This window comes from Tinamus guttatus, unplaced genomic scaffold (assembly GCF_059628265.1).
Source record: "Tinamus guttatus ecotype Peru unplaced genomic scaffold, ASM5962826v1 Tinamus_guttatus_pri_ptg000932l, whole genome shotgun sequence".
NCBI classification, from domain to species: Eukaryota; Metazoa; Chordata; class Aves; order Tinamiformes; family Tinamidae; genus Tinamus; species Tinamus guttatus.
Window position 1 is genome coordinate 82,831 of NW_028289466.1, and position 15,299 is coordinate 98,129.

At 60.7% G+C, this 15,299-nt stretch overlaps 3 protein-coding genes across 3 annotated transcripts; 2 read left to right on the forward strand and 1 right to left on the reverse strand.

Moving 5' to 3' along the window:
- Positions 1 to 4,887: 4,887 nt before the first annotated feature.
- LOC148591064 (uncharacterized) lies at positions 4,888 to 7,043 on the forward strand. The gene is made up of 6 exons (XM_088538146.1): positions 4,888 to 4,918; positions 4,987 to 5,025; positions 5,114 to 5,410; positions 6,257 to 6,559; positions 6,695 to 6,796; positions 7,015 to 7,043. The coding sequence occupies exons 1-6, from the start codon at positions 4,888 to 4,890 to the stop codon at positions 7,041 to 7,043; spliced, it is 801 nt and encodes a 266-aa protein (XP_088394272.1).
- Positions 7,044 to 8,726: 1,683 nt separating this feature from the next.
- Positions 8,727 to 12,319, forward strand: LOC148591065 (Fc receptor-like protein 5). The gene is made up of 8 exons (XM_088538147.1): positions 8,727 to 8,757; positions 9,863 to 9,901; positions 10,273 to 10,572; positions 10,658 to 10,960; positions 11,199 to 11,513; positions 11,654 to 11,944; positions 12,022 to 12,126; positions 12,249 to 12,319. The coding sequence occupies exons 1-8, from the start codon at positions 8,727 to 8,729 to the stop codon at positions 12,317 to 12,319; spliced, it is 1,455 nt and encodes a 484-aa protein (XP_088394273.1).
- A 1,018-nt stretch (positions 12,320 to 13,337) lies between these two features.
- LOC148591066 (ribonuclease CL2-like) lies at positions 13,338 to 13,757 on the reverse strand. The gene has a single exon (XM_088538148.1). It carries the CDS (start codon positions 13,755 to 13,757, stop codon positions 13,338 to 13,340), a length of 420 nt encoding a protein of 139 aa, XP_088394274.1.
- Between the last annotated feature and the right edge of the window lie 1,542 nt (positions 13,758 to 15,299).

Here is a 15,299-nt window from a genome sequence, read left to right on the forward strand (position 1 = left end):
CCGCGCCAGAACCGACCCAAAGGGCCGTGTTGGGCCTGCGGTAAGAAGGGACATCTCGCCAGGGAATGCAGGTCCAAATCCCAGGGAAAGGGGGCGCCCGGGCCGTGCACGGCCCTCTCCCCCCTGGGACATGGGGCAGCCCAACTGTTCCAGCCCCGGGTGGAGCGGGGCGCTCCCGAACCCGCCACCCCCTCGAGAAGCCACCGACTTAATGGCCCAGCTGACGGCCCAGCTGAACCTGCCCCTGTCTCAGGGACAACAAGGACCTCCCCTTGGGGACGAGACCCCGGGGTGGCCCTGGCTGTAAAATGTGACAACCCGCCGGTAGAGCGGGGGATCTGTTCCCTCTATAGTGCCTTAAACGACACCACTATCAGTGTCCCCTTTTTAATTGACACTGGAGCAAATGTTAGTTATTCCTGAGAGGAATTGGCCCCCACGCTGGAAATTGGAAGACGCACCCATGGTGGGTGGAGTTGGCGGATTAACCGGAGCTCCGAAGAGCGTTCAATGGGTGGCAATCACACTGAAAAGGGGCCGGAAAAACCATCCCCCTTTGTCCGTACGTCATGGCAGGAGTCCCACCCCTGCTGGGAAGGGCCGCTCCGGCTCTATTAGAAGCCAGGGTGACAAATTCACCCTAAGGGCCGCTGCCGTGTACCCACCTCCACCAATGAGACTGACGTGGGGATCGTCCGACCCGGTGCGCGTCGAGCAGGGGCCCCTATGGAAGCCTCGAGTGGACGCGTGGTCGACCGCGAGTTACAGCGAGGTCACGTAGAGCCCTCCACCCCATGGAACCGCATAGAGCCCGTGGAACACCCCGGTTTTTGTAACACCCAAACGAGACGGCGAGGGGTTCCGTCTCCTCCATGACCTGCGTGAAGTCAACAAGACAATCCAACCCATGGATGTCCAAACACTGTTGCCCATGAACTCTATGATACCGGCAGGACAACCCTGTGCTGTCCTTCATATCAAAGACTGTTTCTTCTCGATACCTCTGCACGAGGAAGCCGAGGAGCCGTTTGCCTTTTCTGTCGTGTTTCCAAACAGCCAGCCCCCCAACCTACGTTTCCAATGGAAGATGCTGCCTCAAGGAATGGTCAATTCACCCCCGATCTGCCGGGTTGCGGTGGATCCGGCGTTGGCACCGGTCCGGCACAACAACCCGACGGTGACTGTCCTGCAATACATGGACGGTGTTTTAATGGCTGCGCCGTCAGGAAGGCAGGTGGACCAACGGGTGTCAACGGTTTCAGAAACCCTAAAAACAAACGGATTCGAAATCGCGACCTTGTCGCTATAGGACAGGTAGAGTCGCACCAGCCCTTTAAATGGGTACTTGAAGAGATGGAACAATCTCGAGCAATTAGTACAAAAATAACTACAGGGCCACCAGTTTCCAGTGCCGCGCCTGGCCAACCAGCACCCATTGAACCTGTTCCAAACGCAGCTGGTACGAGAATTGGTTCACGGGTTCGCCGTGGTTAACCACCCTGATATCCACCTTGATAGGGCCGATCGCAATGGTCATGATGACCCCGAGCTTTGGACCCTGTGTATTGAATAAGCTCATGCCGTTTGTCAAGAGCCGACTAGGGGAGGTCAACATCATGTTAGTAGAACACCAGCAACTGCTTTAAGAACATATCCACTCAGTATTACCCCCAAGGTACACCCTGTTCCTACACCCCGGTGTTACCTGTCATCCCCTACCTTCTACGTGCCGCCTTCTTTGTGCCTTATGTTTTTATGTCAAGTTTATGATACATAATTTTAAGATTGTTATAAACTATAAGAATAGAATAATATAATAATAAATAAGAATAATATAAGAATAAGTAAGAATAAGATAATAATAAGAATAAGCAATAAGATAACGATAAGAATAAGATAGTTGTATTTTAGCTAGTTTTGTTATGCATAGGGAGGGGGGAAATGTGGGTAATCAGGGTCCGGCGGCCGGAAGATATCGCGCTGTACGGAAAGACAGGGCCCCTAATAGCCAATAGCGTTAGTCTATGACGTAAGCAGGCGGGTGTGACGTTGTGAACCTTAGCTATATAACACCTTGTTACCCATCAACAAACGCCGTTTGCCGTCCAGCACGTCGGTGTCAGCGAGCTGATGGCCGTGCCGTTCCCGAACCAGGTCGCCGTGCCGTCCCTGAACCAGGCTGCCGTGCCTTTGAACGGCAACACCTAACCCTAACCCTAACCTAAATGGGCCCTAACCCAACCCTAACCCTAAATGGGCCCTAACCCAACCCTAACCCTAACCCTAAATGGGCCCTAACCCAACCCTAACCCTAACCTAAATGGGCCCTAACCCAACCCTAACCCTAACCTAAATGGGCCCTAACCTAACCCTAACCCTAAATGGGCCCTAACCCTAACCCTAACCCTAAATGGGCTTTCGTGTCCCTCACTGCTTGGCCAGGCAGAAAACAGAGCTGAGAACAGATGTTGTGGAGAGCCCATTGTGGTCTCATTACCATGGAATTTGCATCTCATTAGCATCTGAGGAATGTCTCACATCTCCTGGGCTACAACAGCAACAACCCCTGAACTCTAGAACTAGCTTTAGGACCCGCCCCCTCACCCAAGCTGCCCCTGGTGCTCTCTGAACAGCCAGTTGTGGCCTCATTACCATAGTGTTTGCATCTCATTAGCATCTCATTAGCGTGCCAACGCTGGGACACTGATTCTGGGCCCAATTCCCCAACTGCTCCCCTTTCCCTGGGATGATGGACCAAAGACGAGAACAGCTGCCGCTCATGACACATGTAGGGTTGGTGGGGGGTCCTATGGGCCTCTGTGCGGCCTCGCGGTGCCTCCACGTGCCAAACACCAGGGGGAGCCCCACGGCCTCCCGTGGAGCCTCCCGGGGCCTCCGCACACGCAGGGCCCCCCGTGCCCGGACGGAGTTACGCACATCCTCTTTCTGAAACCACTTGAGCAAGTGGAATTTTCTGTCCCCGGAGCTTTTCGCAGACTCACAGACGGCGACGAGATGTTCTCAAGGTGCAAACGGGTCAAGAGCCGGAACCCGCCTGACTTTCGAGGGGTGTCTAGCTGAAAGAAAAATCAACTAACAAGAAGAAGTCTCCCTTTTTTTCACAAAGCAAGGCAATTTCTGTAAAATCTGGCGATTTCCAAGGTTTTCCACGTGCCTCCACGCAGCACGGTGCCTCCCTAGCCCTTTTCTTGTGCTGCTGTTGGTGTAAACACAGCTAGAAACGACCCTTGGGCTTGAAGAGCACGGGGAAGGAGCCCCGTCGTGGTGGTCCGAGCTTGGGAGTTGTCTCCAACCGCAGCCGGGTGGTTTTGGCCTCCATCCAAGCTGCCGCGTTATCGCCCGCTCCAACCCGCCCGCCGTTGTTTCCTCTTCCCCGTATCAGCAAGCGGAAAACGAGCGCTACGTGTTCCCTGCTGCTTCGCTCTGCGGTCATCCTCGCGCTCATATGAACTCATCTTGTGGCTGGTTCTTCTTTAGGCTTGTTTTTGTCTTGGTCAGTTTGGTTCTTCTTTAGACTCATGTTTTTCTCATCTGGTTCTTCTTTAGACTCACTTTTGTCTTGGTTGGTTCTTCTTTAGACTCGTATTTTTCTTGTCTCCTTCTTCAGACTCGTCTTTGTCTTGGTTGTTCCTTTAGACTCCTCTTTTTCTCGTCTGGTTCTTCTTTAGACTCCTTTTTGTCTTGGCGTTCCGCCAACGGAGGGACCTCACCAATGGGTTTTTGGAGGGACCCATGGGGAGCGGAGGACTCGCACGGGAGCTTCAACAGGAAGAGAAGCCATGTCCAGGTGGGCTCCTTTTCCAGGAGATGGGGGTGGCTCAGGGACACGGAGCCCTCGTGCTCCCGTCCCGCGTCCCTCGTGACGCTCCGCACGTAGCCCCGGTCGAGGCTCCTCGCTAGCGGCTCTATCTGACGGCAGCGGCGCCTGCTCTGGTCTCCTCCCCGGCTCGGGACCATTCACAGCAGCTGCGATGGCCACATCCTGTCACCAGACCCTCCCGTGGGCTCGGGGGACACGGACCGAGCTCGTTGTCCAAGGACAAATGACCTAACTGAGCAAAATGCAAAACAAGTAAGACTAAAAGTCAATCACCTCATCCCATAAACCAGCGCCAGGGCCTGCTGTGCCCCCTCAGGGGAACCCTCAAGGCTGAGACCTCTTAACAGCCCTGAGGATTCACCAAAGAGGCCGTTCGGGTTCAATCGGGGCTTTTGGGGGGCCTTTTTGGGAGCCCAGAAGCGTGTTTTGGGGGCCCCTACCCCAGTTCAGTCTTTCCTCTGCTGCTAAAGCTCCTATCTCAGCTCTCAGATGTGGAGATAGAAGATCCGGCCGTTGATATCAGCCGCCAGAAAAGCCGCTTCCACGCGAGGCGATCGTCTCCTGCGGCACGTGCTACGCGGCCGGGCCGTGCTCCCTATCTGCTTCTGCCTCATCAGCAGGCAGAATTTCTGCGGCTTCATTAACACAGATGCCTAATTTCAATTCTTCACAACCAAGGCGGAGGTTGGGAACCATCTGCCCTTAAGGGCGATGGGAAGAGGACGGCCATCGGGGTGAAGGTCTTTGGATGCTTAAAGCTTCGTTCCGAGGTTGGTCCCCGCGTTGAGTTGCCCCGAGGCCACCTCCTCAGCCCGTATGGGAGTGCTCAATATCGCGGAGCTGTCATGGTGCAGCGTGACCAGCGGCCTTGGGTTGACTCCCATCTATCTCCATCTCGCGGTTTCCACAGAGAAACGGCCCGTGACCAACCCCGACACGCGGCTCCGGGGAGGCGGATCCGGATGCCCGAGGGGCAGGACTCGCGGGCTCCTGAAATACCCGCGCTCGGGTGCCCACCCGGCTGCTCCGGGGCGGCTGCGCTCGGCATGGCCCTCTCCGTCCTGCTGCACCTCACGTGTAAGTGCTTTCCGTCCCCTCCTTCGAGACCCCGTCCCCTCGAGGGTCTCACTCGCCCCCTCTCGCAGGCGTCCTCCAGGGCGTCCCGTCGGCCGCGTCGCCTGCGGGTGAGTAGCGCTCGCCGCCCTCGTCGCGCGCGGCGGGACGGAGCCTCCGTCCTCCGCCCACGCCGCCGGGTCCCCCTCGCCTCCGCAGAGCCTCCGCCGCGGCCCGCGCTGTCCGCGGAGCCCGCGCGCAGCCTCTACTACGACGGGGAGCGGGTGGCGCTGCGCTGCTCCGCGCCGGCCGCGGGGCCGCCCCGCGGATTCGGCTTCTTCGGCCCCGGCGGCGCCCGCGTCTCCGAGCGGGCTCCCTACGGCCTCCCCGTGGCCTGGCTGCCGCTCACGGCCACCAAGGCGGCCGGCGGCGACTACACGTGCGACTACTGGGTGCTGGAGGCCGGGCGCGAGGTCTACTCCAACAGGAGCCTCCCGCTGGCCCTCGTCGTCCAGGGTAGGTAGCGGAGGCGCCGCCGCCTCCGTCCTCCGCACGTGTCCACGGAGGGAGCCCCAGCGTTCTGCTGCCATCCCCGTGGGGCACTGGGTTCTGCTGCTCGTTGCTCGCTGAGGGCATGGGGGGAAAAAAGAGCCAAGGACGGGCTCGTTTTCCTGCCAAAAAAGGGTATTTTGTGGTTAAAAAATGTATTTCCATCCCCAAAATGAGCAAAATCATTAGTATCCTTTCAATTCCCTGTCATACATGATCTTCACGGAGGTTTCATCTGCCTGGGGTCTGGGGTCAATAGCTAGCATTCATAATAATTAATTAATTTATTATTAATATTATTATCATCATCATCATCATTATTAATGATTATGGTGATTATTATCATATAAGCTCCTATTATTGCTGTTGTTATCATTATTATCAGTGCAGATATTCTGCAGCTCCTATTTTTGCTATTACTATTAATAATGTATTAATAATGTACTGATATATTAATATATTAATATAATTTTATAATCTGAATGTTATATATTGATCTAATAATATATTATTATACTAATAATAATATTATAAGGTAATGCATTATTAATGTAAGTATTATATTAAGATTGAAGATATATATTAATAATAAAAATAACATTAATAGATTGTTATATCGATAATTGTTTTAATTATTTTCACTTTTAATATGTAATTATTATTATATTTTATATCATTGATAATATTAATAATAGTAATTTTTGTTTTTAATAATAATAAAATATTTTTAATTTTTAATAATAATAAAAATAATTTATTTTTATATTTAATAATAATATTTTTATTTATTTTTATTTGTTATTACCACGGCAGATGCTCCCGCGGCTCCGGTGCTGGCGCTGGCTCCTCCGCGGAGCCGCTACGTCGCCGGGGACGCGGTCGCGCTTCTCTGCTCCGTCCCCTCCGCGCCGACCTTCTACGTGTGGGAAATCCAGTTCTACGGGAGCGGCGGCCTCGCCGTCTCCGTCCCCGTGTGGGGCGCCCGGAACTGCAGCTACCGCCTCCGCGTCGCGGGCGCGGAGCACTCGGCCTCCTACAGCTGCGCCTACTTCGTGTTCTGGGCCGGACGCACCATCCGCTCGCAGGAGAGCCCCGGCGTCCGCCTCCATGTGGAAAGTGAGTGTTTCCTTTAAAAATTGCCCCAAAAAACCTTGCACAAAATCCGCGGGCGCCTCCGCGGTCTCCGGCGCCTCCGCCCCTCGCCGAGCTCCCGGCACCGGCGGCGCCGGCGCTTTCTCCCTGCCCGCGCAGGCCGGGAGAGCGGCTGGATCCGCAACGTCGCCGTGGGCGGCTCCTTCTTCACCATCAACGGCCTCATCTTCCTCACCTCCCGCTGCCTCATGAAGACCAGAGGTACCGTATTTCCATTAGGATGCCCCCATTTTTATAACTCTGACCTTTCATTGTCTCTCCCAAGGGAAAAATAACACTCCACATTCTTTGGGAGAATGTTTTGACCCAAGAATTTGACCGAGATCTCTTTTTACCTCATTTGGCCCCAAATTCATCTCCCTTAGAGGCCTGAGGGTAGAGAGATCTGCTCCAGGTGCTGTCGCTTTGCCCCTCTGCAGAGCTGGAGGAAGGTTTTGGGGTGGAATAATCACAGGAAGCAGAGGAAACAGCCCCAAAGGTGGAATTTCTTACCGATTTTGGCGAAGGCAACGCACTCCCCAGGCTGCCTCGTCCCCCACGGCCTCCCTTCGTGGCCCCAAAGAGAGGCCGACGTCTCGCCGGAATTCCTCACCCCGCTCCGGGCCATCGGAGCCGTCTCACACCTCTGGCTCCCGTTGGGATTCGCTTCCGGAATGGGACTCCGCGATGCTCACGTTAACTCCACATTAAATCAAATTTGGGTGGAATTCAGGCTCCTTTATGGCCGACCTCAACCTCCTCCCTCCGTGTCACGTCCACAGGGTTTCCCGGCGATCCCAAGGCCCTGCGCTGCCAACGTGCAGCCCTAGGAACTACATTTCCTGGAATAAGGGGGGTCCAAAAAAAGGAGGGAAGGTCACGGCAAAGCTCCCTGGGATCTGATCACTCAACCAGGATCCGATCCCGAGGAGGGAGGAGAGGGAAGTTGGGAGCTCTAGCGTGGAAGCGTTGGAGAGAGCAAACCCCTCCTCCATGTCCCCTCGCCCCTCCTCGATGTCCCCTCGCCCCTCCTCACCATTCCCTCACCCCTCCTCCATGTTTCCTCATCTGAGACGGGATTTGGGTTGGAGCACTTGGTCCGGACCCCCCATCCCATCCAAGTGGTCATTGGAGGACTCAGAAAGGGGAGTCACCTTGGGGAGACGAGGAACGAGGCTCAGAAACTCCTGCGTCCTCCAACCCACTGCCCTGGAGCCGTCAGGACCTCAGGTCCAATTTGGGATGAACCAACAACTTTGGGTGGGTATCAGTGACGGTCCTTAAGAGATTGCCCATGACCTGCGAACTTGGGACCTCTAAAACAGGCTCCGATCTCACTCCCATCTAAAACCAACCCACAAAGACAACAACATGTTGCCTGCAGGTTCTCCCTGTTACACCCGCCTTGGACCTCGAGTTGGGTCTTCCAGATACGCTGATTTCTGCTCACAGGGTGGATCCAGGGGCAATGAATCACCGTGGAGTAGAAAAAAGCAGAGAGAGGCCTCCAAAATGAGGAACTTTGGGGCGTACTAATGAAGTTCCTCAGGAATTGGGTTTGGGAAGTGAAACCTCGTGCGTTTCCTCCCCGCAGCGGGAAGCGCAGCAGTCAGCAGCCCACAGGGGAAGAGGGTTGTTCTGGGAAGCTGCTGCCCCACGGGCACGGGAAGACGCCGAGCGCCCCAGGTGGGATGCGGATGGGGATGAGCGGAAGGAGGGAGACGCTCCAGCGTCGGGAGCCGCCGTCACCGCTCGCTGGGGCCTCCTTGGGAAGGAAGCGCCTGTAGTCAACCCGCCACCACCGTGCGTCACGCCGGGTGACTCAAGGGACGGCGCCACCGCGGAGCACGTTGGGATGGCGCAACCGTCCCCTCCGCCTTGGCCTCCGTTGACCGGGGTCGACTCAGGAGAAACGGGGCCGTGACGCCGGTTGAGCGGGTCCCGCGCGGGGCGGCCGCCGTTGGCCCCGTTGACGGGGCGGGCGACGCTCCTGTCCCGTCCTCGCTCCCGTCCTTCCCGCTTCTCTTCCCGAGAAGTGCGGGGCGCTCATGTGATGGAGGGGAGGGAACAGGGGCGAGCGAGGCCGGGCAGGGACCTCTTCCCTTTACGGCCAGTCGCGGAAGGAGAAACCGGCCACGAGGACGGGGCGGCCATGGAGCCCCCCTTCCTGCTGCCCCTGCTCGGTGAGCGGCCCCGGCCCCGGCCCCGCGCGTCCCTTCCTTGTCCAAGTGGCTCCCGGCCCTCCCTCCTCCTCCTCTCCTGCTCCTCTCCGCTCCTCCGGTTGCCGCCTCCCTCTGCCCCTGCTTCTCCTCTCCCCTCTCCCTTCTCCTGCTGCCCCTTTTCCTCATAGTCTCCCGGGAACGGCAGGTTCTCATCCCTCCTCTCTTCACCCTTTCAATTCCGTTTCTTCCCTTCTCCCTTCTTTCTGTTTCCTACAAATATCATCTTCTTTCCTATCTTTCTTTCTTTCTCTCTCTCTCTCTTTCTTTCTCTTTTTCTTTCTCTCCTTTTCTTTTTCTTTCTTTCTCCCTCCTTTTTTTTTCTTTCTCTTTTTATTTCTTTCTCTCTCCCTTTCTCTTTCTCTTTTTCTTTCTCTCCTTTTCTTTTTCTTTCTTTCTCCCTCCTTTTTTTTTTCTTTCTTTCTCTTTTTATTTCTTTCTCTCTCCCTTTCTCCTTTTCTTTCTCTTTCTTTCTTTCTCTTTTTCTTTCTTTCTCTTTTTCTCTCTCTCTCCTTTTTTTCTTTCTTTCTCTTTTTATTTCTTTCTTTCTCTCTCCCTTTCTTTCTTTCTCCTTTTCTTTCTCTTTTTCTTTCTCTTTTTATTTCTTTCTCTTTTTCTCTTTCTCCTTTTTTCTTTCTTTCTCTTTTTATTTCTTTCTCTCTCCCTTTCTTTCTTTCTCCTTTTCTTTCTCTTTCTTTCTCTTTTTCTTTCTTTCCTTTTTTCCTTCTTTCTTTTCATTTCTTTCTCTCATTTTCTTTCTTTCTTTTTTCTTTTCTTTCCTTCTTTACTTACTTTTTCCTTTCTTCTTTTCTTTCCTTTCTTCCTTTCTTTCCTTTCTTTCCTTTCTCTCTCTTTTCTTTCCTTTCTCTCTCTTTTCTTTCCTTTCTTTTTTCTTTTTCTTTTTGCCCTTTCTTTTCTTTTTCTGTCATCTCTTTTCTTCCTTCCTTCCTTCCTCCCTCCCTCCCTCAATTTTTCCTTTCCTCCCCTTCTTCTCCCACCCCATCCAATCCCAATCCCATTCCCGCTCCCGCCTCCCCAGACCCCCCCTCACCTCCCTTCTCTCTTCCAGCCTCCCTGCGGATCCTTTTCCCGTATGGGTCGGCCACAGGTAACCGCCGGCGCTGGGGACACGGGGCAGATCCCGCTGGGACAACGGGGCACGTGGGGACCCCTTGGCCACCCGAGCGCTCCGGAGGGAGGAGCTCAGCTCTTCCCATTGGAAACCCCCGGAGCCACCGGCCCCGTAGGACAGAACGTGCCCAAAGGCCCCAAGGGGCGACCGGGAATGGCTGACGCGGAGGCTCCGGAGGGGAGCGGGTCGTGCGTTGACCGTGGCCAAGGCACCGTCCCCGGCCACGTCTGCCTTGTTCCTCTTTCCAAACGGGGCCACCCGGCAACGCCGAGCGGGATCCGGGTTGGATCCGCGCCCGTCACGTACGCGATGGACACGACCCGTCCAACGTCCCGCTCCCTCCGCAGAGCTCCCCGCGGCGCCCAGCATCTCGGTGAGCCCGGAGAAGGTCCAGTACCTCATTGGAGACACCGTGTCCCTGCGCTGCGCGGCGCCCGCGTCCCAGCAGCGCATCCAGGGCTTCCAGTTCTCGGGGACGAGCGGCTGGGCCGCGGACGTGCGCACGGCGCGCAGGGCCTACACCTACACGTTCAACGTGACGGGGCCGCGGGACGGCGGCGCGCACACGTGCCGCTACACCGCGCGCGGCCGGGGCCTCCACACGCTGCAGTCCGCGGAGAGCGAGGCCATCATCATCATGGTCAAAGGTGGGGACGCGGCGCCGCGTCGAGCGTCGGGACGCTCCCAACGCGGAGCGGGACCGCGACCTCCGCCCGCCCGGCCTCGTTGCAGAGCCTCCCGCACGGCCGGCGCTGTTGGTGGACGCGGCGGACGGCGTCGTGCTCGAGGGCCGCCCGCTGCTGCTGACGTGCGCGGCGCCCGGCCGCGCCGCGCGGCGCCGCTTCCGCTTCTACCGCGACGGCGCCGCGCTGGGGCCGCCCCGCGACGCGGAGGCCGCCGGCGCCGGCGCCCGCCTCGGCATCGCCCGCAGCGCCCGCAACCACACGGGCAACTTCAGCTGCGCCTACGACGAGGAGGTCGAGGGCCGCTGGATCCCGTCGGCCGCGAGCGACGACGTCGCCGTCCTCGTCACAGGTAACACGGGAAAACGGCCCCGACGGGGAGAGGAAGGAGGTGCCCACGGCCCAAAACCCCGGGTTTGAGGCCCAAAACGCAGCCGAGACGGTTCCGAGCGCCAGGAAACGGCCAAGATGGTTGACGTCAAGTCACCGTTTCGGCCCGTCCGGCCCTCCTGCTCCCCCGTCCCCGGCTGCTCTTTTAGAGGCTCCCGAGGTCGGTTTCTCACCGCTTTTCCCCCCATTTTTCTCCCCAGAGCCTCCCCCGGCCCCGGCCTTGCGAGCGGAGCCTCCCTTGGCGGTGCTGATCGAAGGCCAACGGCTGAGCCTCACCTGCGCCGCCTCCGCGGAGGCCGCGGGCCTCCGCTTCCGCTTCTACCGGGACGGCGCGGAGCTGCCGCCGGGAAGCGCCGGCTCCGAGCGCAGGGAGGCCCCGGGGGCCTCCGCCGAGCTGCTCTTCCCGCAGGTGCCCGGCGGCTTCGGAGGCAACTTCACGTGCGCCGTCGAGGAGGCCGTGGGCGGCGCGTGGGTGCCCTCGCCCCACAGCGAGGCCCTGGAGGTCGCCGTGACGGGTATGTTGGGCCCTCCGCAACAATCAAAGGCCGCTGGAGCGGGACTCCCGTGGGGAGGCCTCGTCGCAGGGATGGCCTCGCGTTGGCCTCCCTGCGGAGGCCCTGCCGCGCTGACGGAGGCTCCTGTTGGGCCTCCCCAGCCCCGTTGGCCGCCCCGGAGCTGCTGCTGGAGCCGCCGTCGGGCGCCGTGTGGGAAGGGGCCCCCCTGCTCCTCACGTGCGTCGCTCCCGGTCCCGCCGCCGCCGGCCGCCGCTTCCGCTTCTACAAGGACGGCGCCAGGGAGGCCGCCGGGGCGGAGGAGCGGCCTCTCCTGGGCATCGCCGCGGCCGGGCCCGGCGCTGCCGGGACCTTCCAATGCGCCTACGAGGAGCTTGTGGGCGCCGCGTGGGTGGCGTCGCCGCGCAGCGCCGCCGTCGCCGTCACCGTGCGCGGTGCGTCCCCGCCGGCGCGCCGCGGGGCGGCCTCCCCTCCGCGCGCGCCTCACGCGGCCTCTTCTCCCCCCCCGCAGCCTCCAGCCTCCCCGTCCCGCTCGTGGCCGGCTGTGCCGCCGCCGCCGCCGTCCTGGTGCTGCTGCTGCTGGCGGCCGTCGCGTGCGTCCGATGGAGGCGCCGGGGTGAGCGGCGGGGACGGCGCCTCCACCCCATCCAGGAGGCCCAAGGCGGCCCGGCGGGGCTTTTGGGCCCGTTTTTGCCCGTTTTGGGGTGTTTTCTAACCTGACACTCCTCTCCCCACCAGGTCACGCCAGCTGGAAGGGGCTGCGGAACAAGGAGGACACCAGCACCTACCCCCTGGCCACGGTCGGCTGAGGCGGCCTCGCACCGCCGGCCTCCTCGCGCTGCAGCCTCCTTCGGGAGATGGAGACGCGGGTCCTTCCTCCTCCTCCTCCTTCTTGGCTTCAGACATGGAGGCCGACGTCCTCCCATTAAATCGTGTCCTCAACCCCCCGGCATTGCCTCCTGTCCCTGTGCGGCCTCCGGGAGGCCCCAGGGGGGCCCCCCGTGGTTCTTGGGGGCCCGAGCGCAGCCACCGCGTCCCTACGATCAGCCCCAACGCAGGGGGGAGGAGACGGCAGGGGAAGGTCCCCGCGGAGCTGGGTGAGGCCGGAGGCAGCGCCAAGGCTCCTGTCCCCCATCATCGCCACCGCCAGTGGAGGGCGCCCCGGAGGCCGCCACGGGGTTTGGAGGCCACCGGGACTGGGATATGGGGGGGGGTCCCCTCCATCCTCCCCTGTGTCACCCCGTGGGGGCGGGAGGAAGGTGGTGCCTTGAGGGCCCCTCCTCCTCCTCCTCCTGCTCCGCGTGGGCCAGCGGAGGCCACGGCTCAACGAGGCCTCCCCGAGGACGCGTTGGGGGAGGGAAGGAGGCCACGGTGCAGGCGGCTGCGACAGGCTGCTGCTTTTAATGGCCCCTCGGGGCGGCGTGCGGGGAGGCCGCGAGCATCGGGGAGGCCGCGAGCGCCAGGGAGGCTACAAGTGTCAGCGAGGCCGCGAGCGTCGGGGAGGCCCCGAGTGTCGGGGAGGCCTCGAGCGTTGGGGAGGCCGGGAGGCCGCAAGCGTCAGGGAGGCCATGAGCCTCAGGAAGGCCACAAGCCTCAGGGAGGCCATGAGCATCGGGGAGGCCCCGAGTGTCAGGGAGGCCACAAGCATCAGGGAGGCCATGATCATTGGGGAGGCCAGAAGGCTGTGAGCATCAGGGAGGCCTCGAGTGTCAGGGAGGCCCCGAGCGTTGGGGAGGCCCCGAGCATCAGGGAGGCCACGATCACTGGGGAGGCCAGGAGGCCGCGAGCATCAGGGAGGCCCCGAGCGCCAGGGAGGCCGCCCGGCGCTCACAGCGTGCGGCTGAGGTGCACGGGGAGGCCGTCCTCGCAGGCCACCTCCACGCGCTGGCGGCGGCGGGCGGCGCGGTAGGCGCAGGGCGGGCGCGCGCTGCCGCCGGTGGCGCGGCACACGGTGACGTCGAGCGCGGCCGCGGTGGCGCGCAGGGCCGGGCCGTCGCGCGCGGCGCAGGCGGCCGCCACGGCGGAGGCCGGCGCGTGCACCACCGTGTTGACCGGCTTGCAGGGCCGCCCGGGGCCGTTGACCGCGCGGCGCCGCAGCAGCGCGGAGCAGTAGCGCCCGTCGGTGCCGCCCGCCGGCGGCGCCGGGTCCAGGTGCTGCCGCAGGAACTTCTCGTAGCGGCTCTCGCGGTGGCAGCCGAGCGGCGCCGCCAGCAGCAGCAGCAGCAGCAGCAGCGGCCACGCGGCCATGGGGACCTGCGGGGACACGGGGGGACACAAGGGGACACGGGGTGACAAAAGGGGCCACGCGGCCATGGGGACCTGTGGGGACACGGGGGGACACAAGGGGACACGGGGTGACACAAGGGGCCACGCGGCCATGGGGACGTGCAGGGACACGGGGTGACCTGGGGGGACACGGGTGTCATGAGGGGACACGGGGACCTGCGGGGACACGGATGTCACGAGGGGACACATGGCCATGGGGACCTGTGGGGACACGGGGGTGACAGAAGGGGACACGGGGTGACCTGGGGGGACACGGGGGTCACAAGGGGACATGCGGCCATGGGGACCTGCAGGGACACGAGTGTCATGAGGGGACACAGGCGTCACGAGGGCCACCCGGTGACCTGCAGGGACACGGGCAAAACGAGTGCCCTGGGGGGACACGGGCGTCACGAGGGGCCATGGGGACACAGGGACCTGCAGGGACACGGGGTGACACAAGGGGACACGGGGTGCCCTGGGGGGACACGGGCGTCACGAGGGGACACGGGTGTCACAGGGTGGAGGACACGTCCCCAGGGGGACCCACCAGCCCCACGAGCTGCCCCAAGAGCCCCGGGGTCCCCCCAGGTCCCCAAGGTCCCCCCTGGGGGCGGCTCCCCCAACCCCAGCGACACCCGACGTGTCCCCAGGGTCCCCAACCCCAGTGACACCCGACGTGTCCCCAAGGTCCCCACGGCCACCCCGTCCCCGCCATGTCCCCAGGGTGTCCCCATGGTCCCCACGGCCACCCCGTCCCCGCCGCGTCCCCAGGGTCCCCGGGCTCACGGTGCCTCTCCCGCTGCCGACGGCTCCGGCTCCGACGTGTCCCGTTCCCGGCGCTTCCCGCCCGGATTTCCCCACCCGGCGCCGCCCACGGGAAGCGGCGGCCAAAGGGGCGGGAAGAGGAACCGGCGGCGACGCCACCGGGGGTTGGGGACGTCCCGGTGTCCCCGGCCCTGTCCCCCACGGCCGGCTGTGTCCCCCGAGCGGCTCCCGCGCCCGCCCAGCACGGGGCGCACGACACAGGGACACCCGACACAGCAACACCCGACACTTGAACACCCAACGCGCCAACAGGCGACACATGAACACCCAACACGCCAACACGCGACATGCCAACACCCGACACACGAACACCTGACACAGGAACACCCAACATGCCAGCACCCGACACACGAACACCCAATACACGGACACCCGACACGCCAACAGGCGACATGCCAACACGTGACACATGAACACCCGATACATGGACACCTGATACACGGACATCCGACACACCAACACCTGATACATGAACACCCGACATGCCAACACCCGACACACCAACACCCGATACACAGACACCCGACATGCCAACACCCGACACGCCAACACCCGACACGCCAACACCCGACACACCAACACCTGATACATGAACACCCAACATGCCAACACCCGACACACCAACACCCGATACACAGACACCCGACATGCCAACACCCGACATGCCAACACCCGCCCCGCGAACACAGCCCGCGC

Bases quoted from the DNA above. Each gene is read 5' to 3' on its own strand.
- LOC148591064 (XM_088538146.1), top strand. From the start codon at position 4,888: ATGGCCCTCTCCGTCCTGCTGCACCTCACGT. The intron at 5,026-5,113 runs GTGAGTAGCGCT...TCGCCTCCGCAG, and splicing joins GTCGGCCGCGTCGCCTGCGG to AGCCTCCGCCGCGGCCCGCG. The intron at 6,797-7,014 runs GTACCGTATTTC...GCCCCTCTGCAG, and splicing joins CTGCCTCATGAAGACCAGAG to AGCTGGAGGAAGGTTTTGGG.
- LOC148591065 (XM_088538147.1), top strand. From the start codon at position 8,727: ATGGAGCCCCCCTTCCTGCTGCCCCTGCTCG. The intron at 10,961-11,198 runs GTAACACGGGAA...TTTTCTCCCCAG, and splicing joins CGTCGCCGTCCTCGTCACAG to AGCCTCCCCCGGCCCCGGCC. The intron at 11,514-11,653 runs GTATGTTGGGCC...GGGCCTCCCCAG, and splicing joins CCTGGAGGTCGCCGTGACGG to CCCCGTTGGCCGCCCCGGAG.
- LOC148591066 (XM_088538148.1), bottom strand. From the start codon at position 13,757: ATGGCCGCGTGGCCGCTGCTGCTGCTGCTGCTGCTGCTGGCGGCGCCG.